At 38.5% G+C, this 27,506-nt stretch overlaps 1 protein-coding gene across 3 annotated transcripts; it reads left to right on the top strand.

Annotated features, from left to right (window-relative positions):
• Positions 1–282: 282 nt before the first annotated feature.
• On the top strand, positions 283–26,724 carry LOC107870450 (alpha-glucosidase 2). 3 transcript variants are annotated; one of them, XM_016716986.2, is made up of 23 exons: positions 283–521; positions 1,102–1,399; positions 1,501–1,569; positions 2,584–2,721; positions 2,834–2,951; positions 10,885–10,967; positions 11,416–11,511; positions 12,573–12,741; positions 12,835–12,977; positions 13,050–13,136; positions 13,298–13,483; positions 16,536–16,703; positions 17,796–17,916; positions 18,289–18,358; positions 19,390–19,477; positions 19,571–19,691; positions 20,556–20,749; positions 20,855–20,963; positions 21,989–22,144; positions 22,851–22,953; positions 24,117–24,290; positions 24,705–24,850; positions 26,133–26,724. In XM_016716986.2, exons 1-23 carry the CDS (start codon positions 328–330, stop codon positions 26,324–26,326), a joined length of 3,225 nt encoding a protein of 1,074 aa, XP_016572472.1. In that variant the 5' UTR covers positions 283–327; the 3' UTR covers positions 26,327–26,724. The 3 variants fall into 3 exon arrangements, with proteins under 3 accessions (XP_016572472.1, XP_047251375.1, XP_047251380.1); XM_047395419.1 differs by having other exon boundaries at positions 19,387–19,477; XM_047395424.1 differs by having other exon boundaries at positions 356–493; positions 19,387–19,477.
• The last annotated feature ends 782 nt before the right edge of the window (positions 26,725–27,506 follow it).

Here is a 27,506-nt window from a genome sequence, read left to right as displayed (position 1 = left end):
AAATCTCGACCCTGCCAAATGAATACAGAATTAGTAGAATTTTATAAAAAAGAATTGATAGTCTCTTACAAAAAGGTCTTATAAAATCCCCTTAGTCTTGTACGACTTTCTATGTTAATAATACTGCTGAAAAAGAACGTGATATGCCTAGACTAGTTATTAATTATAAACCCCTGAATAAAATTTTATAATGCATTAGATACCCAATACCTAATAAAAAAGACTTGCTTTCTAATACTCTATGATTATATTATATTATTAAACTCATTTTATTTTGCAACTTCTGTTTTGTCCTTAATTTTTTGAGGTTCATTTCAAGAACCATAAATGGACAAAATACAGTTTCCAAATAGTAGCATTATTGTATCACAAAAATGTCACATTTTTGATCACTCAACTACTCCTTCCTTTGCCAATATTAGGGTTTCAAATGGGTCTTTGAAGAAGAAGAAGCCAAAGTTCTTACATTGCCTTAGCTTGCTCAGTTCTACAAGTATAACTTCTCTTAATCATTTAATCAGGTTAATTTTACTCTAAAGTTCTAATCTTTTTTTTTTTTGTTCCATTTGTTTAAAATTCGACGAGGGTTAGTTAAAAAAGAATTTGTGTAGCTTCTGAATCTTGAATTCACTTCACTTTGTTAGTAGTGCTGAATATGTTTTCTTGATTGATTGGAAATTTTTGGGATGTGTTTATTAGAAAGTTGAGTGCTTTAGTCCTTTTTAATTTGATCAAAGTGGTGGAATTTTCTTGAATTTCACTGGTTCCAGTGTTTCCAATTTAGTTGTTGAGTCTGATTATTGGATGGATAATTTCTTTATTCCAGTGAACAAATTTTAATTCTTGAGTTGACTGGATTGAAATTTTGCTTGATAAATATGTTCTCCTAGCACCCATGGGTGTGCCCTAGTGGTCAATGAAATGGCCTGAGCACCATATCCCATTTGTTCTAGCCTCATAGAATTAGTCCAGGTGCGCACAAGCTAGCCCAGACAAAACAATAATAATTTTTACAAAAAGTTCTCCTGCAACAAGAATTGCGCGATCAACTATGAAAGACATGTTTTGTGACAATTGATGATTCTACTACTTCACATGCAGAGGGAGGAGCGTTAATAAGAGGTTTACTGGTGCATGTTTTGTTTTGTCGAAGATGGCTGGAATAGACGGTACAACTGCAGTGTCAGATGCCAGAACCGGGAACATGATTTTCGAACCTATTTTGGAGGAAGGAATCTTCCGTTTTGATTGCTCTGCAGATGATAGAAATGCAGCATTTCCGAGTTTTTCCTTTGTTGATCCAAAAGTTAGGGAGACACCGATAATGTCCATCCACAAAGTTCCATCATATATTCCTACTTTTGAATGTGTCATGGGACAACAAATTGTTAATATTGAGGTAATACTTTTAGGCCCTGGCAGTTCACTGCATCTCCCCTTCATGTTAATAATTAAGAAGTTTTGACTGTCATTGATGAAGATTATTTCAATTCAATTAAGCTTCCACCAGGTACCGCATTCTATGGAACTGGGGAGGTTAGTGGTCAGCTCGAAAGAACAGGGAAAAGGGTGAGTTTCAAAAACAATTTTGTTGATAAAGATATTCTCTATATGCTCTTCTACCTTATCTTAACTCTCTTTAATCCATAGTTTATGAATTATAGGCAATGTGATAATGAATTTACAAGAAATTATGCTTATATAGAACAAACTATCCTCCATACAAAGATAAATCAAAAGCTACTTCCAAGATGAAACTTAGATGACACTGCCAGTCTGATCTCATGACATATTAATAAGAAAACTGTTTCTTGAACCTATAACCTTTCACTGCAGAAGCTAAGAATAGCTCTGCTCCTTAACATGTTCATTAAGGGACTATGCAACAATAAAATCTAGCTCAGTACCTAACAAGTCGGGTTCGGGCATATGAATTTTCATTGACCATGATTGTGAGAATTCATCATGAATTAGCTAGTTTATATTGGTTCCAGCCTACCGCAACCCTCCTCCGTTACCTAGGTTTGGGACCGGCAATGTGAACAAACTCACATAGGCGGTGTTATGTATTTAGGGACTATGGTGTTGAAAGTTGCATTTTGACCAAGACTAACAGATCATGTGACAGCAGACCATGCATACTGCACATCTTGGAAGAGCTTCACTCGCCTTTAATACTTTCCTTAAATTAATTGGAAAGAGGTTCAAGTTCTGTGGTTTCTAACACATAACACATAATAAATGAACTTCTGGAAAGAGCCTAAGCTGTGAACAATCAGCAGTTGACAACTTGCTAATAGCTGGTCTATATTGTTGATTTTGGAATGGGTGATGATACGTAAATAAATAAGTGCACTTATTTGTGATCATTTGGTGATTTTCCCAATTAAAGAACCAAATGTATCATCTTATTTCCTTCTAATGACGGGAATAAAGTATAACAAGAAAGGCCTCCTAAGACAAGAAAGGAAGTACCTATGAAGAAACTTGACTTCTTGACCTTCCAAGCACAAGATGGAAGTGGTTAACCGTTTTAAAAAACCAGAGGAAAAACACGTGCAAATTTGATTTTTTTATTTTCAGATTTTGACATGGAATACTGATGCATGGGGTTATGGTCCTGGAACTACCTCCTTGTATCAATCACACCCGTGGGTGCTTGCTGTTCTTCCCAGTGGAGAGACACTTGGAGTTCTGGCAGATACAGCACACCGTTGTGAGGTATAGCTGTACTACTTCCTACACCCTCAAGCACTTACATATGTTTGTGTCCGTCTTCGTGTGTCTGTGCTACAATTGATGTGTCACTGATTTATTGTTGTCATTCGAGCAGATTGACTTGCGACAAGAAGGCAGTATAAAATTTATCAGTCGACAATCCTATCCTGTTGTTACATTTGGCCCATTTCCTTCACCAATTGATGTTCTCGTATCTCTCTCTCATGCAATCGGTAAGTTTCTGCACTATTATGCTTAGTATTCTCAGACATATACAAGGTCCTCTTTAAATGATTTTTTAATTTCGGAGTAGAAAGCAATGGCCCGAAAAGATATCTTTCACTTCGGGTTTTATGACCCTCGTTTTGATTTTGTCACTAATTGTATAAAAGTTCTGCTCACAGGTTCAATCTACGTATGATTATAAAGCAACTGAATGCATCTTTTGTAATGATAGATTTTAGTAAATCTATATTTTCATTGTGCTGCTGCTTTCCTCATACTTCACAATGTCTCATTTTCTTTAGATAATAACTCACTGCATTTGTCTAAATGATTTTTGATGCAATTTATGTTAAAATAAGTTCTTTTAATCTTGTTGCTTTGTTCTTGTGGATAATTAAGTTCAAAATAAAGAATCTTCTATTGCCCCCCAATGTAACGCCTCGTGTCTGCACCCAGGACGTCACACGGTGCTTACAATCCCGAAGGATCACAAGCTAACCCATGACTGGTACCTGCTGTGAGCACTGACTAAAAATATTGAAAAATATATGCGGAAGTATAACTGAAAATGCCATAAGGTTCTCAAAATACTGAAAGAATAACTGAATGTACTGATAGTCTGAACTGGTCTAGCCTGAAAAGCCTCTAAGTGAACTGTCTGAATGTGGAGTTGATGGGACAAGCCCCAACTAACTCCGACTAACAAAATACTGAATCTACCGAAATACTGAAATAAATAGTATCATCGATGGATGATGACTCACTACTGAATCTGTTGCGCTAACTGAATCTGGCTAAGCGCGGTCAGGAACCTGAGCGTCTGAACCTATGATATGATACATCATAGCGCAAAGAAAGAGTATGCGTCAGTACGTGGAATGTACTGGTATGCTAGATGACGTAGGCTGGTATACATGGGTTCATATGCATAATATGATAACTGACTGTATGAACATCATGAAGTAACTGGATGAGAGTACATGCAAAACTGTAACTACTGAACATGCTGACTATGCAATACTGTGCATATCGTATCTGTCTGGATTGGACCGACGCTGATGTACTGATTTCTGATAGCTGAATACTAATAACTGAATGTTTAGACCGATACTGAAGTACTAAATTCTGATGGCTAAGTAACTGATAACTGATAGTCATGATTTTGTAGTTTTTTACCGAGTTCTGAGGCTGAATATTGATTACTGAGTACTGAATGCTGAAACTGTATCTATGGGAGTGTTCATCTAACCGACACACCCCTGTTATAAACTGAGTTGGGGTCCAACCTGTGACCCTAGTTGGAAGGGTGTTAGCACCTTGCCAAGGGATACTAACAATATTGGGTCAACCCTAATTTGGCAGGAAGACTAATGAAATGTATAAATGGTTGCGTCAACCCTAGTCTGGCAGTAGGACGACTTACCCTACGCTGGCAACGCAGTTCTGTAATGCAGGGATTGCTACTAAGGGTCAAACCCTCTGCGGGCAGGAATGCCTCCATCCCTGGGTTCGCTCGGTGCTGAATCCTACTCCCAACTAAATAGACACTGAACTAATCACTAGGCTATACTAGGCTTGACTGAACTGACACTGATCATGTTAACTATCTGAACTGGACTGAGTTCACTGAGTACTGTTAACTGACTGAGTACTACTGTTCTTGACCTTTACTGGGACTATTCTATAACTACTGCAACTAAGTAAACAACTAGATTTCGGGTAACAAGTACCCCCAGGACTCGATAGCATCAATAATAAAGCATGACCAATCTTGAAAAACATAGCAATAGTCAATTGTTCACAATTCATTCATTTGGGCCTTTAGTTAAACACTTGGAAGTCATGAACCTATACATGAATGAGAACACATGCTAACGTGTCATGATTACATTATTCAATTCACATGGACATTCTATCAAACACTTGGGGAGCAGGATTGTTATACATAATAATGAACAACACATAAGCGTCATGACTACAACTTGAACTTGCAAATTCAAGGATTGTAACATGGGAATTACATCAATCAACATACATGCTATCTTATATTCAGGAAACTCATAACAAAATCTTAAATTGAAACCCATTTAACCATACAAACAAGAATACAACCCAATTTGCACATTTAAATTCATGAATCAATAACTTGTAGTTTAAAAAGGGTTCTTGAACTCCAAGGGTGGAAGGAGACCCAAGGATGAACACCTAACATACCTTGATTGTTGATTTCGTGAAGATTGTAGGGAATTTCTTGGAACTTAGACTTGACTTGAAGAATCTAGAGCTTGTTCTTGAGAGGATTTTTTGAATAAAAAATGAAATTTTGCCCTATTGAGTGTTTAATTTCGTGTTATAGCTGAATTGGGTGAGGGAAAAAGGACTAAACTGCCCCTAGGCCTCTTTTTCCGTGTAAATAACCCTTGAGGCGCGATCCCCAGAAACGAGGAATGGACCTCACGACGCGACTCCCAGAAACGGGGAGTGGACTTCGCGGCGCAACTCCCAGAAATAGGGAATGCACCTCGCGACGCGCAGAAAAGGGGAATGGATCTTGCGTCGCGAGCCTATCGTGAGACCTTACTATTTTGGACATCCAAACTCACCCTTTCGCTGGTCCGAAAATTTCGAAACTCACCCGATTTGACCTATTAACATCTTGGATCATGAATCAATTTAAAAATCGTCAATCCAAGGCCGGAAAGATCAAAAATAAAGTCATTGAAATATTGAGGCCAAAATGATTCTAAGTATAAATACTTAGCTAAAATTTCTAAGTCTGGGACCTCTTTTGATATGCTAAAAAGGATTGAAATGACTAGAATTTTGCGGGGCCTTACAATTCTCCCCTCTTGGGAACATTCGTCCTCGAATGAGACTGACTGAACTGAGAGGAACTAAGGAACTGTACTTACATGCATAACTGAATCATGACTGAACTCTGGAGACATGATACATGAATGGACTGTTTCATGAATGCATGACTAATATGAGAGTATTATGCAGCTGTAACTGAACATGGAATAGAGTAAATCTAAGAAAGGCTGTTACCTTAGTTTGAGTCTGAGTTTGCGGAGAAGAGGTGAGGATACTTAGTTCGCATGTGTGCCTCTGCTTCTTAAGTAGCTCCCTCAAAGGACTGATTCCGCCAAAGAACTTTGACCAAAGAGACTTCTTTGTTCCTTAGTCTGCGAATCTGATGATCGAGGATTTCGACTGGGACTTCCTCATAAGAGAGACTGTTCTGAACATCTACACTTTCTATAGGGACTACAACTGCTGGGTCACCAATGCACTTCTTTAGCAATGACGTGAAACACTGGGTGCACTGATGCTAAGTCTGTAGGTAACTCAAGCTTATAAGCTACCTTGCCGAAGCGATTGAGAATCCTATAAGTACCAACATATCGGGGATTGAGTTTCTCCTTTTTGCCGAGTTTCTTCACTCCCTTCATGGGAGAGATTTTCAAATACACAAAGTCTCCATCTCAAACTCGAGGTCTTTCCTTCTCACATCTGCATACAATTTCTGTCGGCTCTGAGCTGTCTTAAGCCTGTCTTAAGCCTCTCTCTGATCAACGGAACCTTCTCTAAGGCATCAAATACTAGGTCAGGCCCTACTAGTGCGACCTCACCAACTTCAAATCAACCAATGGGAGATCTACACCTCCTCCCATTAAGTCCCTCAAACGGAGCCATCTGGATACTGGAAGTACTACACTTCCATTCTAGGACAGGTTCATTCGGGAACTGGAAATATACAACTCTGTTTCTACAATCAACTGAAGCATAGCACGAATGAAGCCAATTCATGCCTAGAATGACATCAAAATCAGTCATCTCTAACTCTATTAGGTCTGCTGAAGTAACTTTCTGAGATACCACAACCGGACAGTTCTTGTATACCCCTCGGGCTATGATAGGTTTACCCACTGGGGTAGAGACTGAGAAGGGCTTTGCTAGGATTTCGGGACTAACTCCGAAATCAACAGCTATATATGGTGTTACAAAAGACAAAGAGGCTCCTGGATCTAGCAAAGCATAAACATGTAAATGATAAACTTGTAACGTACCAGTGACCACATCAGGAGAACTTTCCTGATCCTGTCGGGACTGAAGTGCATAAAGCCTGTTTGGTTGCCCACTGGTGGCACTGGAAGCGGCACCCTGCTGATTTGGGCGATCGGACTGAGTTGGGGGACGATTATGCTGACTCTGGGAACCCACCTGAGGACATTCTCGGATTATATAACCTGGCTTGCCACACCCGTAACATACATCACTACCAGCCCTGCAGACACCCTGATGGTTTCTGCCATACTTCTGACAAAGAGGATTTGTTCGGGCATTACTAACACTACCCTGAAACTTAGAGCCTGACGCCCTATCCTTATTACCATTTTTGAATTTCGGTATCGGAGCACTGGCTGAGAACGGAGCTAGAACTGAAGGTTTCGGGCGGAATTGAGAACGATTACCACCCTCTGACTTAGGTTGAGTGAAGTTGAAGCTACCCGTTCTAGCCTTTTTACACTCCCTCTCTTTCTCCTTCATCTTCTGCTCCTTTATTTGCTGCGCATGGACCATCAACCTAGCCAAGTCCATCTTCTTAATTAGCATTGCGGTCCTACACTGTCAGATACACCAGACACGAACTTACTCATCTTAGATCTGCTATCACATGAGGAGCATATCTGGTTAACTGAGTAAACTTGAGAGAATACTCCTTCACTGTCATGTTGCCCTGTTTCAAGTTAATGCATTCTAACACCTTAGCTTCCCTCAACTCCAATGGGAAGAACTTATCTAGAAACGTAGTAGCAAACTCCTCCCATTCTATAGGCCCTGCGTCTGCAGCCCTTTCTGCTTTCCACTGCTTAAACCACGTATGGGCCACATCCTGCAACTGGTATGCAGTTAACTCAGCACTCTCACTAGCGGTTACCCCCATAATATATGTGACCTTCTGCACCATGTCAAGGAATTCCTGTGGGTCCTCTTCAGACTTAGACCCTGAAAATGATGGAGGATTCGTTCGGGGGAAGTCCCGAATCCTAGGTGCAGCAGTATTGGCCACTAGGTTGGCCTGAACAGCAGCTGGGCGTCCATTTTGGGCTGCTACAGAATGGGCTAGAGCAGTGAAAGCTGCTTTGAATTCTGCGTGAGAAACATGCTCATCCAGGGGATTTGCTTGGACAGGCGGAGGTGCTGGCTGGTTCCCAGTTCTACTTCCGTTGGTCTTTTTGGGAGGCATGCTCTGTAAACGGAAGGGAAAACTGGATTAGACAGAGAGTTTAACTTGGACTCATGCTCACTCGCACGACATGAATACTGAAAGAAGGGAAACTTTTCCTAAAAACGCCTCGTAGCCTCTTGTCCATAAGTGTTGCACGCTACACGCCCATGCACAAGACTCTACTTGACGCGGCTTTCAGACTCCCTAAGACTCTTTAGAACCTTAGGCTCTGATACTAAGTTTGTAACGCCCCGAGGCTGCTCCCTGGACGTCACACGGTGCTTACAATCCCGAAGGATCACAAGCTAACCCATGATTGGTACCTGTTGTGAGCACTGAATAAAAATACTGAAAAATATATGCGGAAGTATAACTGAAAATGCCATAAGGCTCTCAAAATACTGAAAGAATAACTGAATGTACTGATAATAATACTGAAAATTGAATACCGTCTGAACTAGTTTAGTCTGAAAAGCCTCTAACTGAACTGTCTGAATGTGGAGTTGATAGGACAAGCCCCCAACTAACTTCAACTAACAAAATACTGAATCTACCGAAATACTGAAATAAATAGTATCATCGATGGATGATGACTCACTACTGAATCTGTTGCGCTAACTGAATCTGGCTAAGCGCGGTCAGGAACCTGAGCGTCCGAACCTATGATATGATACATCATAGCGCAAAGAAAGAGTATGCGTCAGTACGTGGAATGTACTGGTATGCTAGGTGAGGTAGGCTGGTATACATGGGTTTATATGCATAATATGATAACTGACTGGATGAACATCATGAAGTAACTGGATGAGAGTACATGCAAAAATGTAACTACTGAACATGCTGACTATGCAATACTGTGCATATCTGGATTGGACTGACACTGATGTGCTGAGTTGAGTTTTGGTAACTGAATACTAATAACTGAATGTTTAGACTGATACTGAAGTACTAAATTCTGATGGCTAAGTAACTGATAACTGATAGCCATGATTCTGTAGCACTCTGAGTTTTTTACTGAGTTCTGAGGCTGAATATTGATTACTGAGTACTGAAACTGTAACTGTGGGAGTGTTCATCTAACCGACATCTCCCGGTTATAAACTGAGTTGGGGTCCAACCTGTGACCCCAGTTGGAAGGGTGTTAGCACCTTGCCAAGGGATACTAACAATACTGGGTCAACCCTAATTTGGCAGGAAGACTCATGAAATGTATAAATGGTTGCGTCAACCCTAGTCTGGCAGTAGGATGACTTACCCTACGCTGGCAACGCAGTTCTGTAATGCAGAGACTGCTACTAAGGGTCAAACCCTCTGCGGGCAGGAATGCCTCCATCCCTGGGTTCGCTCGGTGCTGAATCCTACTCCCAACTGAATAGACACTGAACTGATCACTAGGCTGTACTAGGCTTGACTGAACTGACACTGATCGTGTTAACTATCTGAACTGGACTGAGTTCACTGAGTACTGTTAACTGACTGAGTACTACTGTTCTTGACCTTTACTGGGACTATTCTATAACTACTGCAACTAAGTAAACAACTAGATTTCGGGTAACAAGTACCCCCAGGACTCGATAGCATCAATAATAAAGCATGACCAATCTTGAAAAACATAGCAATAGTCAATTGTTCACAATTCATTCATTTGGGCCCTTAGTCAAACACTTGGAAGTCATGAATTTGTACATGAATGAGAACACATGCTAACGTGTCATGATTACATTAGTCAATTCACATGGACATTCTATCAAACACTTGGGGAGCAGGATTGTTATACATAATAATGAACAACACATAAGCGTCATGACTACAACTTAAACTTGCAAATTCAAGGATTGTAACATGGGAATTACATCAATCAACACACATGATATCTTATATTCAGGAAACTCATAACAAAATCTTGAATTGAAACCCATTCAACCACACAAACATGAATACAACCCAATTTGCACATGTAAGTTCATGAATCAATAACTTGTAGTTTAAAAAGGGTTCTTGAACTCCAAGGGTGGAGACCCAAGGATGAACACCTAACATACCTTGATTGTTGATTTCGTGAAGATTGTAGGGAATTTCTTGGAACTTAGACTTGACTTGAAGAATCTAGAGCTTGTTCTTGAGAGGATTTTTTGAATAAAGAATGAAATTTTTCCCTATTGAGTGTTTAATTTCGTGTTATAGCTGTATTGGGTGAGGGAAAAAGGACTAAACTGCCCCTAGGCCTCTTTTTCTGTGTAAATAACCCTTGAGGCGTGATCCCCAGAAACGAGGAATGGACCTCGCGACGCGACTCCCAGAAACAGGGAGTGGACTTCGCGGCGCGACTCCCAGAAATGGGGAATGCACCTCGCAATAGCGTGAGACCTTACTGTTTTGGACATCCAAACTCACCCTTTCGCTGGTCCGAAAATTCTGAAACTCACCAAATTTGACCTATTAACATCCCGGATCATGAATCAATTTAAAAATCGTCAATCCAAGGCCGGAAAGGTCGAAAATAAAGTCATTGAAATATTGAGGCCAAAATGATTCTAAGTATAAACACTTGGCAGAAATTTTCTAAGTTTGGGACCTCTTTTGGCATGCTAAAAAGGACTGAAATGACTAGAATTTTGCGGGGTCTTACACCCAACCAGCGCAGAAATGTCACTTTCCCCATTTATTGTACCTTGTTTGAAGTAACAGTCTCAGTAATTTGAACTCAGGAACTGTGTTTATGCCTCCAAAGTGGTCCTTGGGTTATCACCAATGTCGATGGAGCTATGTGCCTGATGCTCGTGTTCGAGAGGTATGATCATTTTGTAGTCTTTTACTCTCCTCAGTTGTGCTTTTTGCAGTTTCTTACTTTGTCATTTTGCTCTGGGTACCTGGATGCACTTTGCCTTCTTCCTTTATTTCTTTTGTCTCTCTTCCTTTGCAGCCAACTGTCTCTAATTTTCTTACCCTCTTCTTTTTCCCTCCATTTGTGTGGTTTGATTGTTCGTTCTGTCTACTGGGGTTGTTTGGGTGGGGGTGTGTGGGGTGGGGAGTAGGGGAAAATCTAATATTTGATTATTACTCTGCTAGGGACCATACCAACATTAATATTGTCCTGACTTCAAGGCTTTGTTTCATTTGTTTGTTCTTGTCATCCACTTATGTAAAGTTTTGCCTTTTCCCCTCATTTTACTAAGTCTTATAGGTATGTATCTGGCTTTCTATTCTTATATTTCTTTGTGTCTTGTTACATCATGCAGATTGCAAGGACCTTTCGGGAGAAGAAGATTCCTTGTGATGTCATATGGATGGACATTGACTACATGAACGGTTTTCGATGTTTTACATTTAATAAGGCACGATCTTTCTACTTCACCCTGATATCATTGATTCTACAGCCAGTTAGTCCAAGTCAATGATCTATTTGCCAGATGATGATCAAAATTTTTATCTCCTGCCAACTGACATTATTTGTTCATCACCGGCATTAAGTCATAGGCAATTAGACTGGAGGGATTGCTTGCAAATATTTCCTTCTTATATGTAATAGCAAAAACTCAAACCTCCAACCATATATTTCATTTGGTTTCTATTGATAAAATTCCTTCCTATCCAAAAAGGAGTAATGCATAAAGCAGGTAACTGAAGGGGAGCCTTGCTGGTAAAGTCGTTGCCATGTGACCTGGAGGTCACAGTTCAAGCTGTGGAAACAGTATCTTGCAGATGCAGTGTAAGACTGCATACAGTAAACCTTTGTGGTTCAGCCCTTCCCCCCAACCCCACGCGTAGCGGGAGCTTTAGTGCACCGGGCTGCCCTTTGCTCTTTGCATAAAGCAGGTAACAGGGAAAAGGATTTTTGTTTCTTCTCCTTGAAACTCCGTGAAGAGAATTTTGTTCTCTTCTATTACGTTAGCTTAATATTCTTGGGCTGCAAGCTTCTTAAAGTTGTAAACTATGTTATTTCTCCTACTTTCCAGTTATCTTAAAAGCATTACATTTTTCATTTTTAGTATTCAACTTGGGAAGCTTACAGCCTAATGCTTCTCTTCCCTTGTCCATTCTTTGCACTTCCTTTTTGCAAAATTAATATTCACAAATAGACATAATTTATTAATTTTATAGTGTCCTTATCAAGTTTTTGCATACACCCCACCCTTCCCAATTCCCACTTGTGGGATAAACTAGGTATGTTGTTGTTGTTGTGTGGATAGTGTCCATATCAAAAATTTGTGTTGAGTCTGTTTGATGCATGGAAATGCTTGCTTTTGGTATCTGATATTCAACAGGTTGTACTTCATTGGCATTAGATATTGTCACCTCTTTCTCATTTTTATCTAGTTATGATAACTAAGCTGAACGTTTTTGTACCTATGTCAAAATCGACACATCTTATAAAATTTTCTGGACATGTTGTCAGGAGCGTTTTCCAGATCCAAAGTCCCTTGTGGAAGAACTTCATCAATCAGGTTTCAAAGCAATCTGGATGCTTGATCCTGGGATTAAGTATGAAAAGGGATATTTTGCTTATGACAGTGGTTCTGAAGCAGATGTATGGGTTCAAACAGCTGATGGGAGGCCTTATATTGGTATGTGTTTATCCTGCAGTTTAAACCTTTTTTTTTATACTTTGTATACATTTTCAGATTTGTCATATTTTTAATTTTTATCTCCATATTTAGGTGACGTGTGGCCTGGTCCTTGTGTGTTTCCGGATTTCACTCAATCGAAAGCCCGATCATGGTGGTCTAACCTAGTTAAAGATTTCATTTTCAATGGTGTGGATGGTATATGGAATGACATGAATGAACCAGCTATTTTTAAGGTGGATTATAGAACTTCAAAAAACTTACAATGTTGCACTGCTTTTTTCATCTGTTTTTTTTTTTGGTTGCAGACAGTGACAAAGACAATGCCGGAGAGCAATATTCACAGGGGAGATCCTGAATTTGGAGGTTGCCAGAATCATTCGTACTATCACAATGTATGCCTACTTTTCCTGCAGTAGCTTTCTGTGAAAGTTGGACGTGAAAGCATTATAGAAGCTCTGAGAGAGAGCTCTACTGTTGTGCTTGTTGATGATACTTCTGTTCCTTTACCTCAATAATGTAATATGCTTATAAATTGACTTGGCTTCCTTTTAAGGTTTATGGCATGCTCATGGCAAGATCAACCTATGAAGGGATGGAGCTAGCTAATGGAAACAAGCGCCCTTTTGTTCTCACACGGGCTGGGTTTGTGGGTAGCCAGAGGTATGCTGCTACATGGACAGGGGATAACCTTTCTACATGGGAGCACTTGCATATGAGTATCCCCATGGTTCTTCAACTGGTTAGTAGCTAAGTACAGTCGCCTATGCTCTAAGTTTATGTCAGAAGCAGGCTTTTCCCTTTTAAAATATTTTATCCTAATAGGGTACTGAAAACTTTTAGATGTTTGTTTAGCAACTTATAGATGTAGTTGTTATCTGTGCAACTTGTGAGGTGCATCACATGATTCGCCAAATTAGAAAGTGAAAAGTTATAGGTACTTATTTCTTTTACAAGTCCTTATGGTTATGGATAACCAATACCCTCAGGTTCCAGAAACTCTGTTGAATGGATATCTATAAAGCTTCAAATTGTTCCCACAAGAATGTCTGATCTATGAAGGTACGGTCATTATGATTGAAGGTCAATGATTATACCAGTAAAAGGTATCTTCAAAATATCCTTAGGATGCACAAGGCAATTTTTTGGATTGGCAATAGTTTTGCCTGCCACAATGTTGAAACATACTCCTCTTGTGGTTCTTGAGGCTTTGTCATAGCTCTCAGGTCCAGTTACAACAGGTATCTGTTTAAAAAGTACACACAAGGTAAGCATGATTGCGTCCTATTTGACATACACTAGTAAGCACACCAATCATATGTATTTTTACGAGTTATATTCGAGTTTGGTGCTTGCCGCCTGCCACCGGCTAGGCACCCCTCATACCTGTGTCTGGCACTATTCCAACCATATCTATTCGTTGTTATTTAATTTTGTTAATATGGCTCATACTGTTTCTTGTTTCTTAGGCATGCTTCAACTAATTTTTTAAGAAGAAATGTGATTGTTGCATTATGAAGGATTTACTAAAATGGAGTGTTCAATATTTTCTGGTTGAATCGCTCTAAATCAATTATAAAATGATGAAGTTTGCTAAAGGATAGGCCAATAAATAATGTGTTTTGATGTTCTTTTAGTTAATGAACTGCTTGCTTTTCACGCTGAGACGACAGCGTTTGAGAGCTTGTATGCGGGGCTAGAGGAGAAAGGAGGGGAGAAAAGATTGTTTAGGCTGGCTAAGGCTAAGGAGAGGAAGGGGCGTGACCTCGACCAGGTGAAGTGCATTAAGGGGGAGGATGGTAGAGTGTTGGTGGAGGATGGTCACATTAAGAAAAGATGGCAGTCGTATTTTCATAGGCTCTTGAATGATGAAGGGGATAGAGTTATTGTGTTAGGGGAGCTGGAGCACTCAGAGGAGTGTTGTGATTTTAGTTATTGTACGTTTTAAGGTAGAGGAGGTCAGAGAGGCCGTTCGCAGGATGCGAAGGGATAGAGCGACGGGACCTGATGAGATTCCCGTGGATTTTTGGAAGTTTTTTGGCGAGGCTGGTTTAAGGTGGTTGACTGATTTGTTTAACAACATTTTTAAGTCGGCGAAAATGCCCGAGGCATGGAGATGGAGTACTATGATCCCTCTTTATAAGAATAAGGGTGGCATTCAGAGTTGCAACAACTACAGGGGTAATAAGTTATTGAGTCACACTATGAAGATTTGGGAGAGAGTGGTCGAGTTGAGGTTGAGGAGGATAGTGTCTATTTTGGAGAACCAGTTTGGATTTATGCCCGGGCGCTCAATGACGGAGGCAATTCATTTGGTGTGGAGACTGGTGGAATAGTACAGGGAAAGAAAGATGGACCTGCACATGGTGTTTATCAACTTGGAGAAGGCATACGGCAAAGTCCCTAGGGAAGTTCTTCGGAGATGCTTGGAGGTGAGTGGGGTCCTGGTGGCGTATATCAGAGCAATCAAGGACATGTATGATGGAGCTAAGACCCAGGTGAGGACGGCGGGAGGCGATTCAGAACATTTCCCTGTCTTGACAGGGTTGCATCAGGGATCTACTCTTAGCCCGTTTTTGTTTGCTTTGGTGATGGATATGCTGACGCGGTGTATCCGGGGAGAGGTGCCTTGGTGTATGCTGTTTGCAGATGATGTGGTTCTGATTGATGAGACTCGGGGGTGTGTGAATAATAAATTAGAGGTGTGGAGACAGACCCTTGAGTCTAAAGGGTTCAGGTTGAGTAGGAGCAAGACCGAATATTTGGAATGTAAGTTTAATGGCTTGAGGCAGGAGGACGAGGTGGAAGTGAGGCTGGATTCTCAGGTGGTGTGTAAGAAGGATAGCTTCAAGTATCTTGGGTCCATGATTCAGTGGAATGGTGAGATTGACGAGGATGTCTCTCACCGTATTGGGGCGGGATGGATGAAGTGGAAGCTCGCCTCGGGGGTGTTGTGTGATAAGAAGGTGCCGCCCAAGCTTAAAGGCAAATTCTACAGGAGGACGCGTATTAGGGTAGAAGGTTAGTGCCAGTTTGGGTTGGTAGGGTAGGGCATTACTTGGTGGGTGCATTATTCTTGTTATGATACCTTGTTGCATGTTGTGTTACGATTGCTTACTATTCTTTGTTCACTATTCCCTATACGTGGTGTATTTGTTGCCTTGCCATCTTGTTCCATGCCTTTTGTACGGATTTCATTACTATTCCTTATCTTGAGCCGGGGGTCTATCAGAAACAGTCTTGCTACTTCTCCGAAGGTAGTGGTATGGACTGCGTACATCTTACCCTCCCCAGACCTCACGATGTGGGAATACACTGGGTTTGTTGTTGTTGTTGATAAAGTATCCATGAGACATGTCCTTTATGTGTTTTGTTATGGTAGATTATGGCTACCCGAAAGAGTTGTTTGATATTAGTTTCTGATTCCTTTCTTGGTTCCATGTCTGTGCTTCTTAGGACATGGTTATGTCAATGCAAAGATGGTGGATTCCATACCGCCCTATCCAAGATTCTTTAATCTAGTACTTAAAATTGGTATCTCAAGCTATTAATATTGATATCATTGTTTCACCATTTTTTGTTAAGAAATCATGGCATTTATTTTCACGTGACACGAGTTATTCTGTTTTGCTTAATTTCTCACAATTAATTTCCAGGCCATGTGTGTGTTTCAGACATATGTATTATGTATGTTCTTTACTGGTAACAGGTATTGCAACAAATATATCAGTGTGATTTCGCATTGTACTGGGTTGATGCATTGCTCTTCTGATGACGGCAAACTTTATATTCAGGGGCTCAGCGGTCAGCCACTTACAGGACCAGATATAGGCGGCTTTGCTGGAAATGCAACTCCTCGGATGTTTGGGAGGTGGATGGGTATTGGTTCACTGTTTCCCTTTTGCCGTGCGCATTCGGAGGCTGACACAAATGATCATGAGCCTTGGTCATTTGGGGAAGAGGTCCACTTCTTTTCTTTAATAATGAGTAGTCAAACAATTTTGCAAGTTCCGTTTAGTCAAATGACTTATTTCTGTGTCATATCCCGTGGTTCAGTCTGAAAATCCCATCTGATTGTGTCAAATATCGAAGTTCTGGATATGCTTCAGAGTGTAATCTGGTTCCTGATGGGAGTTTTATTTTTCAAGTTATGCTCATTCATTTCCTCAAGCACGTGCACTCTCATACCTGTTATCAATGGTTAATCTAGTTTCTTAGCAATAACTGTCTCGGATAAAATTGATCCTCATTCTGAAGCTTCAAACATGTAGATATTATAAGATCAGTCTCATGACAATGATATGCTCGTAATTCACATGTATTCTCTTCTATGGATACCAAGTAGAGAAATGTGATTCTGTTTCATATTTGATTGCATGAATGATAACAGTTCGTCCCACTTATTTATATGAAATCCTTTTCTAGAACATCTCTAATTAATTAAATATACAAATCACTGCCAATCAATCTAGAACTACGAAACCCTATTATTCACTCTGGATATACAAATCCATATGATCATCCTGACTTATTTAATATACCATTTATAAACATTGATTGACTTTCTATGACAAGGGTAAAATGGCCATTTTATTTGCATTAGTTCTTACACTTCTGTTGCAAGCTTAGTACATTGATTCTTGGAGAAAAGTGGAATTTATAACTGTATATACGTCTGAATAGTTAACCGTTGCTCTCTACATGGTTTTGTTCAAGAGTTGCATTGCTTTCTGAGTTCCTGTAGTTAATGGTATCTTAAACAAAAAAGGGAAAAAGGACACATAACTTATTGCGGATGTACTCTGCCCCTGATGTACTTCAGTTTCTGTTTACTTTATCTCCTGAAGTATGGGTTGATGATTGGCGTAGTTGTGCCAATAGCTTCAGATTGATAAAGATGGATATACTTGGATATATAGCTAAATTGTGCACACTGGATTACTCTAGTTTCTTTGAGTGTCTTGAAGATAACTAACCAGAATAATAGTATACTTTTTCTTGTCTTCTCTGTATGTAAGATTTCTGATTTGACTTGGGACATTACTTCTTAACAGTGCGAGGAAGTTTGCCGCTTGGCATTGGAGCGGCGGTACCGTCTTTTGCAACACATTTACACACTCTTTTACTTGGCACACACGAGGGGTACTCCGGTGGTTGCTCCTATCTTTTTTGCTGGTATATTTTTCACAACTCAAATTTATTTAGCTCCGCAATAAATGTGCATGAAAGCATAACTGATATTGGACAAGATAGTCAAATTATACAGGATTTATGGAGTTTTAGCAGGTTAATCATTTGAATGGATTTCTCAAATGTTAGTTGTCATCCTTAGGAATTTCTCATTTGCTTTCTGTAAAGCCCCAAAAAAGACAAGTTGGTCTATGGTTGTGCTCTTTGTGCAAGTTTTTAATCCGAAAATAACAAATTAGACATTTCTAATTTAGAATTCTGTTTCTTTTGATTCCTCTCCCTATCAATAATATCAAATCTATTACTGTTAAATTGAACAACTTCAATTTTATAGTAATCTTTTGCTTACTCTTGCAGATCCAAAAGACACTGAGTTGAGGAAGCTCGAGAACTCGTTTTTGCTGGGACCAATTCTTGTATATGCGAGGTATAATTTGTTTTCTTCACAGATGCAGTATTAGGTGACTGTAGAACTCTTTATAGGTGGTTTCCTTTGCATTTTATAACATACCCATTGATACTATTCCTCAAAGTCTATCAGTTAACTTCATAGGTGGCTTATCTTTTTGGTTTATCATTTTAATCTAAAAACGTAGATTAAAGGCAAACCCAAATGTTTTGCTTGTACTAGAAGGTGGCTATGTAATACTATCAGAAGAGATTAAAAAAAGGCGGCTTTTCTAATGACTAGGAAACAGTTAGGATGTTACATATTCAACTAGGTTGGTAATAACAGGCTATTGTGGCCTACTTTTGTTCCAATAACTGTAAGCCTAACAGACAGTTTCTTTTATTATTTGCCAAGCGTTTGATATCGCGTTTTTGAGACGGTACTAACTCTATCATGCAAAACCTCTTTATTTCATGCTTCTGGTTGGCTTTTGCCTCAAAATCAGACTGCTAGGTACCTTACACCACCTCGACTATTCAATGATCTCCATATCATATGGCAACAATCATCCTTGTCTAAGCAACATGGTCTGTTATCTATTTTGTGAACATTGACTTCATATATTTTGCTTATCAGCCAATGAACAAATGGATTATTCATATTTCACTTCCCAAATGGCATTGTTAAAGTACCTCCACATTCACCAGTCAATTGACATGCATAGAAGTCACTGATCTAGAAGTGTGAACGAGATATTGCTAACTAATAATTCTTTATGATGCAGTTGAGAATTGAGACTTCAGATGGAGAAAGTTGGTTCATTTAGCCTATCCTGATCCATATTTACTTTGTTTGGCTGTTTATTTTCATATTTATGATCAGTGTGGATGGTTTAATCTGTCAAGTGCTTGTATATACTAACTCACGTTGTACTTGAGCAAGGTTCATTTGGCCTAACCTGATCCATATTTACTTTGTTTGACTGCTTACTTTCATATTTATGATCAGTGTGGATGGTTTAATCTGTCGAGTGCATGCATATACTGACTCATGTTGTACTTTAGCAGCACTCACCATGATGAGGAATTGGGTACAGTTCAGCACCATCTACCAAGAGGCATTTGGTTGAGTTTTGATTTTGATGATTCACATCCGGTATTTGTATTTGAGAGCTGGATTTAGCACTCCATTATCACTGTTTGAATTTGTTTTTAATTATCTTTGTTTTTATTTCTTTAAAAATTTTAGGATTTACCTGCACTATATTTGCGTGGTGGATCGATCATCCCTGTCGGTCCACTTTATCAGCATGTGGGTCAAGCTAATCTCAGCGATGATTTAACATTACTCATCGCCTTGGATGAAAATGGTAAATTTCTATCGTATAGGTCGTACTCCTTCCATTTTAATTTGTTTGTCTTACTTTCCTTTTTAGTTCGTTTAGTGTCTTACTTTCCTTTTTAGTTCGTTTAGAAAAGAATGTCTCTTTCCTTTTTTGGCAACTCTTTGATTTCAATTTTCCACATGGCATGTTTAAGACTACAAGATAAAAAGAACATTTTGGTACCTTCTATATGTCTTTAGATTAAGACCACAAAATTCAAAAGTTTTCTTTATTTCCTTGAACTCCATGCCAAATTAAAACCAGACAAACAAATTGAAATGTAGGGAGTATCGACCCCCGATTTTTTTCCCGGATAAATTATGGTTAACAGGGTTAGTTGGTTTAGCAATTATCAGGAATCTCATCTTACTTTATTTCCATCACAATTGTCCTATTTCATTTCTTGAGTGCCAAAGTCAACTAAATTTTGTAACTAAATGTAATTCATTTTAGAATATTATATTCTTAATGCCGCTAGAATATAAACTAGATTTAAAGGAAACCTCAAAAGTGTTCCAAATTTTCAAATTTGCATTTCAGAATATGAATAACACATAGATAAATCAAAAGAAGGATTCATGAAGTTATCAATTTATCAGGAGATACCAGTTTTTCTTTTCATGGGACATTCTAGGATAAGTTATCCTGAATCAGAGTGACAGAGCTAGGACATGTGGAATTTTGAGGGATAATGGAAAGAGTGACCGGAGAATGAGGGAATTGGTGTTAAATCAAGCCAAGAGAAAGACTTTGAACTTCTCCAAGATTCTTTTTCTTTCTCCTGAATGTGGATAAAGAGTTCTTTAGCAGCTGCAGGACTCAGCATCACCCATACTTTTGCAATTTCAGGTAAAGCTGAAGGTTTTATTTTCGAAGATGAGGGTGATGGATATGAATATAGCCAAGGTGGATTCCTGTTGACAACATATATCGCGGAGTTTCAGTCTTCTATTGTTACTGTGCAAGTCTCCAAAACTGAAGGAAATTGGAGAAGGCCAAAACGCCGATTGCATGTTAGGGTATTGCTGGGTAAAGGTGCTATGGTATGTTTCCTCCTTCCTCACATATATTAGATTTAGCAACAAGAGAGACCATTTAAGACAGATGTGTTTAATTGATGATTGTTTGCTACGGGTGTCCTTATCCAGCTTGATGCTTGGGGTTCTGATGGAGAGATTATACAATTAGCAATGCCATCAGAAACTGATGTATCGAGCTTGGTTTCTGCAAGTGAAGAGAAGTACAGAAGTCGTCTGGGTAAACCAGCTCTTCCACTTGTCCAGCTTTGCTTTTTTATAATCTTTTGTTCTCTCTCCAACTTACTGCACAACTCTTGGACTCGCATGAAAAGTGGATTTCTCATCAGAGTAAATTGAAGTGTGCAAAATTTATTTGTTATTCAAGCTTACTTCCTAGATAGTATAGCACTGTTTAAAAGTAGTACCCAAGTCAGACACCTACACCCACTGGACACACCCTGTGGTTTCTGCTCAACACAAAAAGCATGCCCTAGAACTTCTATTGTAATTCTTTGACATAAACACTGGCATCACCCATTTGTGGTGCTTTGTTGATGCTGGATGCATATGCACAAGAGAATGCTACAGTATTGCTGCTTTTATTAAAATTCTTTTGCTGGTATAAAAAAAAGCGCGATGATCTGAAAAAATCAATAGGTTCCAGTTAAATTTAAAAACATGATTTGGTTAAGGTTTTCCAAATTCTTTTAATGTATCACCTGTGGATGCCTGAAATGATACCAACTGGAACAGTATATATTTAATGTCTCGCTTATTAAAAAACATGTTTTAATTTCTGATCAGAAATTCTACAATTGTTCTGGCTGCTGCTGTGGGTAATCAGATAGATCGAGTGATTTCTGTTTAAGCCTTGAATGCATAAATACTGAAAACATGTGAGTTTAAAGGAGGATACAAGGGAAATTTTTTGCAGGTCTTATTTTTCAGAATTTTCAGGGTGTGAGGCCTGAATTGTGTAAGGATTTATTTTGAAAAAACTACATTGGAACCTTATCAGCTGTTGAATGCAGTGTGTTCTCTATCAACGAGAACTAAGCAGCTGGTTTTCCAATTATCAGACTCATAGATTTGCAGAGTAATTGGGATTCTTTACTTTTGATGTCTTTTTTTTATATGTCTACCAATTATAGAACATCTTATCTTTTTCTGTTCAACTTCTTTCAATGCAAGTTCGTTTGTTTGTTTTTCAAAAAAAAAAAAACTTAAAGAAAGTGTTGTTTCCATGTTGTAAATTAATTGCAGAAAGTGCTAAACGTATACCGGATGTGGAAACTGTCTCTGGACACAAAGGTGTAGAACTTTCAAGGACCCCAGTTGTTCTGAAGAGTGTTGATTGGGAGCTGAAAGTGGTCCCTTGGATAGGTGGTAGAATCCTTTCTATGGACCATATTCCTTCAGGTATTGTGAGCTTCATAGTTCTTCTTTCTTCAGTTATTCGATAACCTTTCACATTCTTTGCCCTTTTTGCTGGTATTCATCAAGCTCATTCATGTCCATTAACATTGCATGTATATATTTTTTTTTAACATCAGTGGACCTGTACACCGAAAAGTGTTTGGACACTGCTTAAATAGGTTATGTTAAGTATCTTGGAAAGGTTCATTTAGTCGTCTACTCATTCGAAGTGATCATTTAATCAAAATCTAAGCTATACACACTCACTTATTGTCTGTTGTACAATTAATTTCTCTAGAATTGTTTCCACAGCTAAGAAGTTAAGATTTTGGTTGTCATTATAAACTGGCACAGTTTAATCAAGTTATAATCTTTTGATATCTGAACAGTGATTCTCTTGTCCTTCCTCAGTTATTTATACAAATACAACTAAGTTTGAATTGAGAAATGGTTTTTCCATATTTCGATATTGGAAAAGAGCCTTTCGTTGTTAAAACATTTTTATCCTTTGTTCTTCTCCAAGAATCACTGCTGTTTGAGTTCTCATCTTTTTTTTTCTCTTATCTTTACTTCGCATCTCTGTCCAACTAGGTTTCTCTCCTGTTCTGCTCATTATTTGGATTTTGGAAACCTATAAGTTTGGTAGAAGTACTGATATCAGAAGAGATGTTGATTATTTATACTGTATTCATCTATTTCCTTGTAACAGGAACTCAATGGCTTCATAGTCGGGTGGAAATAAACGGATACGAGGAATATAGTGGCAGTGAATACAGATCAGCTGGATGTACAGAGGAGTATTCAGTTATCGTGTAAGTGAATAAAAAGTTCCTCATGTAGCATTATGTTTCAAATAATTTCTATTTGGTATAATTAAGTTCTAGTAATGACGAGGTGTATTCTTCATTGATCAAAAATGTAAAACTAAAAACGTGCGTTTGTGAATTCAAGTTTCCTATTTTCCTTGAATGAAATGGTAAATCTTTTGAGATTCAATTTTAGGGGAGACTTTATATCCTCACCTGATAGAAAGTTGTGCATGTCCCGTGGTCCAGAAGAAAAAAAAAGAAAGTGCAGCTGAACTTCGAAATGTGAAAGCAATGAAAAGCATGAGTGAACATAATAAAAAGGAGCCATAGTTGGGATTGAGCTGAAATACTTTCCATTGAAATGTGAAAGAGAAAAACCAGCAGCCTTGTAGGGTATGCCTGTTTTTGTAAATCCTGGAAGGCATAGTGAAACTAGGTCTGAAAATTATAGTTCTCTATGGATATAATTTTTAATGGATTACTGATTTGAAAGCAGGGAAAAGAAACCTAGTACTTTTAAAAATTGTAGGATTAATCTGTCAACAGATATTTTTTTATCGTTAAACTTCTCAAGCGGCTCCCTTTATGGTTATCAATCGTTAGAGAGTGTCTTTCTGAGGTAATTAAATTATCTGGATAGTTCTCGACTCAAATCCATGAGATATTACTTCAACTTTTGAAAATATTCTGGTTGTGATTTTCCTTAATCACATTTTCAGAGAATTGGTGCACTGTTTGAAATATCAGAGGGGTCAAGTGTTTGGCTTCTGATATGTTCATCACTTTAGAGGGAAAAATGGATTTGAATTGGGTAATGTTGGGTGATAGTTTCCAGTTATTGATATGAAAAACTGACTTGGAAGAATTGATGATGTTTTTCATGTTGGGAAAGGGGCATATATTTCTCTGATTGTATCCACTGGATGATAGAACTTCATATATGAGATCGTTGAAAAGCTTTATGTGATTTGGCTATTGCATTTTTTTATTTTTCTCCCATCGCATAAAGGAGTTCAGTTTGGTCTTATATGCTAATTCTTCACTTATGGAACTCTTTCTGTATTTTTTTACTAATAAAGTTAGAATTTTGATTTCATTTTTGTATATTTTCCCACAAGGGGACTTTTTCTTTGCTGCTGTTCACTGTAATTCTACCTGTTTCATAGACAAGATCTGGAACAGGAAGGAGAGTCAGAGTCTCTTATGCTTGAAGGTGATATAGGCGGAGGATTAGTTATGGAACGACATCTATCTTTGCCAAAAGACAACTCCAAGGTTTTCCGTATTGATTCTGGAATTGTAGCTCGCGGAGTTGGTGCTGGTTCTGGAGGATTTTCTAGGTCTGTTCTAGCCTACATCTTATTATTGCAGACAACTAGTAGGATCTCTCAAAACCACCAGTTCTAATATTGGTTTTCTTACTTACTGGTGCTGCATGGTTGGGAATCTCGTAGATCACAAAATTTACTTGTCCTATTTGCTAATGAAGCTCTAAACTTTGTCAATATGACTTATTTATCACCTAATATGGTCCAGGCCAACCCATGGGGAGCCCTGATATTTTCTATCAGTTTTAGTTTGTTAAGGCAGATTCCATTTATATTACATTTGAATGATTGCTTAAGATCGCCTAACATTTTCTTATGTTACAAACTGAAAAGAAATCCGCATTGCTCTATCCAAAATTGAGCTTAATCCATTCCCTCTTATTTCTGATGGCTTTTGGCATCTCAATACTTTTATTGTGTTGGTAGGCTTGTGTGCTTGCGTGTGCATCCAATGTTCACATTGTTGAACCCAACGGAATCATATGTGTCTTTTACCTCCATCAATGGTTCCAAACACGAACTTTGGCCAGAATCTGGAGAACAAGTGTTTGAAGGAGATCTTCGTCCAAAGGGTACATTCTACTCCTTTCTTTTGCTCACCTGGACTGCTCTTTTAATTTTTAATTTTTATTGCGCTTTTGGTGCTTATATTACTCTAAGAAAACTTGTTTTGCTTGACTAAAGGATACATTTTTTTCCAAACCATTTCATTTTGTAAAAGCATAGCAGGAAGTAGAAGTAGATTATAGTGGATGGCCAGAACTTGGTTGTAGGCACGTCACTATATGTAAATTTCTACGAGACTGGACCAGGTTTTGTGTAGTATGGTACCTTAATAAGACTAGTGAACTCACCAGGCCTACTAGTGAACTCACCAGGCCTTGCTTCTTTAGGGGATAGTAGTAAGATAGGACTGGAAGAATGAAAAAGGCAAATTGGAAGCTATTTATGGCAAGATTCCAAATGAAAGGAAGTACACAAGTTGCACGAGTTACCGGTCAATGTTCAAGACTTCCAGTAAGCAACTTTTTAAAATTCCCCTTTCCAGGTATTCGGAAATATTCTCCCCATTTGGTCCTTTTTTCATGCTTATTCCCTCTTCATCAGTTTCATCTTTTCAAACTTCACGTGAGATCTAGAGGAAGATATCGAAAGGGACATGGAGATGCATTACCCTGGTCTATTCAGATACCTTAAGTAGGGATTAGAAGCTTCACACAATGTCATTTATCAAATAGGGAAAGAAGAATAAAGCTCCCCACTTGTGGGACTACGCTGGGTATTGTTGTTTTTGAAAAGAATGAAGCTACTAGTAAAGTGTCTAAGCATCTAACTGCAAATATTTGAAGGATTCATCTTTTCCTGGAACGTATGCTGAAGACTTAATAACAAATACCAATCTGAAGACTTAATAACAAATACCAATTTGAGTGAAGGTTTTAGCTGCTTTATTCCATATGAGTTGCTTTCTTTGATCATCTGTTTGCACGTACACCTATTTAGCCTATTTTTATTGTTGCCATTGTGGTAATTTTTATTATCATGCTGGTGTCCCAATCAGCTTGCTTCCACTTTGACTATTCCATCAAGTACCTGCTATCTTCCCCCAACACCAAAAATGGGTAATTCTGACCACTTTGGCTTAGGCAGATGGAAAGAAATCACCTAGTGTTTTTCGTTTCTACTGTGGTTTTAACCAATAGTCTTCAACGTTTTATACCACTTCATTGACTGCTGGCGACACCCTTGGGTGTTGCTGTTGTGATAATTTGTTCAGTTTTCATGAATAAAATCAAGGTTGCAATGTCTGAACAGTGTTACCATGTTGATGCCTTCTCTTGAATTATTCTTTAGGTGAATGGATGCTTGTTGATAGATATCTTGGTCTGGGATTAGTCAATCGATTCAACATCGATCAAGTACACAAGTGTATGGTGCATTGGGGTGATAGAGCAGTGAATCTAGAGCTCTGGTCTGAAGAGAGGCCCGTCTCAAAGGAATCGCCTCTTAAAATATCTCACGAGTACGAAGTGCAAAAGATAACCTAAAGCTGTGACCAGCATTGACAACTTGTTCACTGTGCATTTTCTGGGCTTGAAAAACAGTTGACATTTTCACTAGCCATGGCTTATGTAGATGTTATAAAGGCAATAAAATTGATGACTTAGATGTCATCCTCACCTTCCTCCAGCTTATCATTGGTTGTCTGTTCAGGGTTTCAAACTCGATGATGTAACTAAACACGAATAAACAGAGTTTTTCGATAAAACCTTGCTAGTCGGGGAAGACCTCCTAGGAATAAGAGATTGAAATATGGTCCTGGAATGTTATTAGTTTGGGTATGTAGACCAAACGATTACATTAATGCAAGCCTCTTGCTATAATTGTCAGTTTCACTGGCTATGTACATGGCACAAAGTCAATAAAATCCCCCTGCTGCTGTATATATTCTAGTTTGTAAATGTCATAATCACAATTAAAAAGCCTCCCAGTTTGCAATCAATTCTGGTGGATTAATAAAAATGCATTGACTCTTGACAATTAAAGAAGTTTCTGCTTCTTTCTTCTTGTTATTCCCATGCCCCTCGGAAAAGGAAATGATCTTCTATGACCAGCTATGATTTGAATAAAAATAAATAACCCTAAAAAGATTTTATGTATTTTATTTATAAATTTCTTGTATTATAATTTACCAATCTCACATGAAAAGGGTCAAATAATCAAATAAACATTTGTGATTGGGTCAGTTAGTATTCCTAGTTTAGATCTACATAACCAAATTTTCGTGTTAAAAAAAGATCTCTCCTCTTCTCACCTTTCATTCTTCTATGAATCACCCATTTCAAATTAAAAAACTCGAAAAATAAGTAGAATTCTTGCTAATAGTAACACCATGATCACGTCCTTCTTCTTTTAATAACAAATTGGCGCACATATAACATTTATCTTTTTCCTTGATATTGTTGGATGTAATAGACCTTGTGGTCCGGTCCTTCTCCAGATTTCACGCATAGTGCAAGTTTTAGTGTTTTTCCTTGAACCCCGTGCAATGACGAAAACTTTAGTGCATTGGGCTGCTCTTAATGTTGGATGTAATGGTTTGCTAAGGTCATAACCGATGTGATTATTTTAAAGAAACCTATGTGAAAGTAGCAATACCAAACAAGTTAAGTTGGTTATCAATAACCACAAAGTTGAGCAACTAATGAAAAGCCTATCCCCTTTGCA

Source organism: Capsicum annuum, chromosome 1 (assembly GCF_002878395.1).
Source record: "Capsicum annuum cultivar UCD-10X-F1 chromosome 1, UCD10Xv1.1, whole genome shotgun sequence".
Classification (NCBI taxonomy): domain Eukaryota; kingdom Viridiplantae; phylum Streptophyta; class Magnoliopsida; order Solanales; family Solanaceae; genus Capsicum; species Capsicum annuum.
This window is presented reverse-complemented; position numbering and strand designations above follow the sequence as displayed.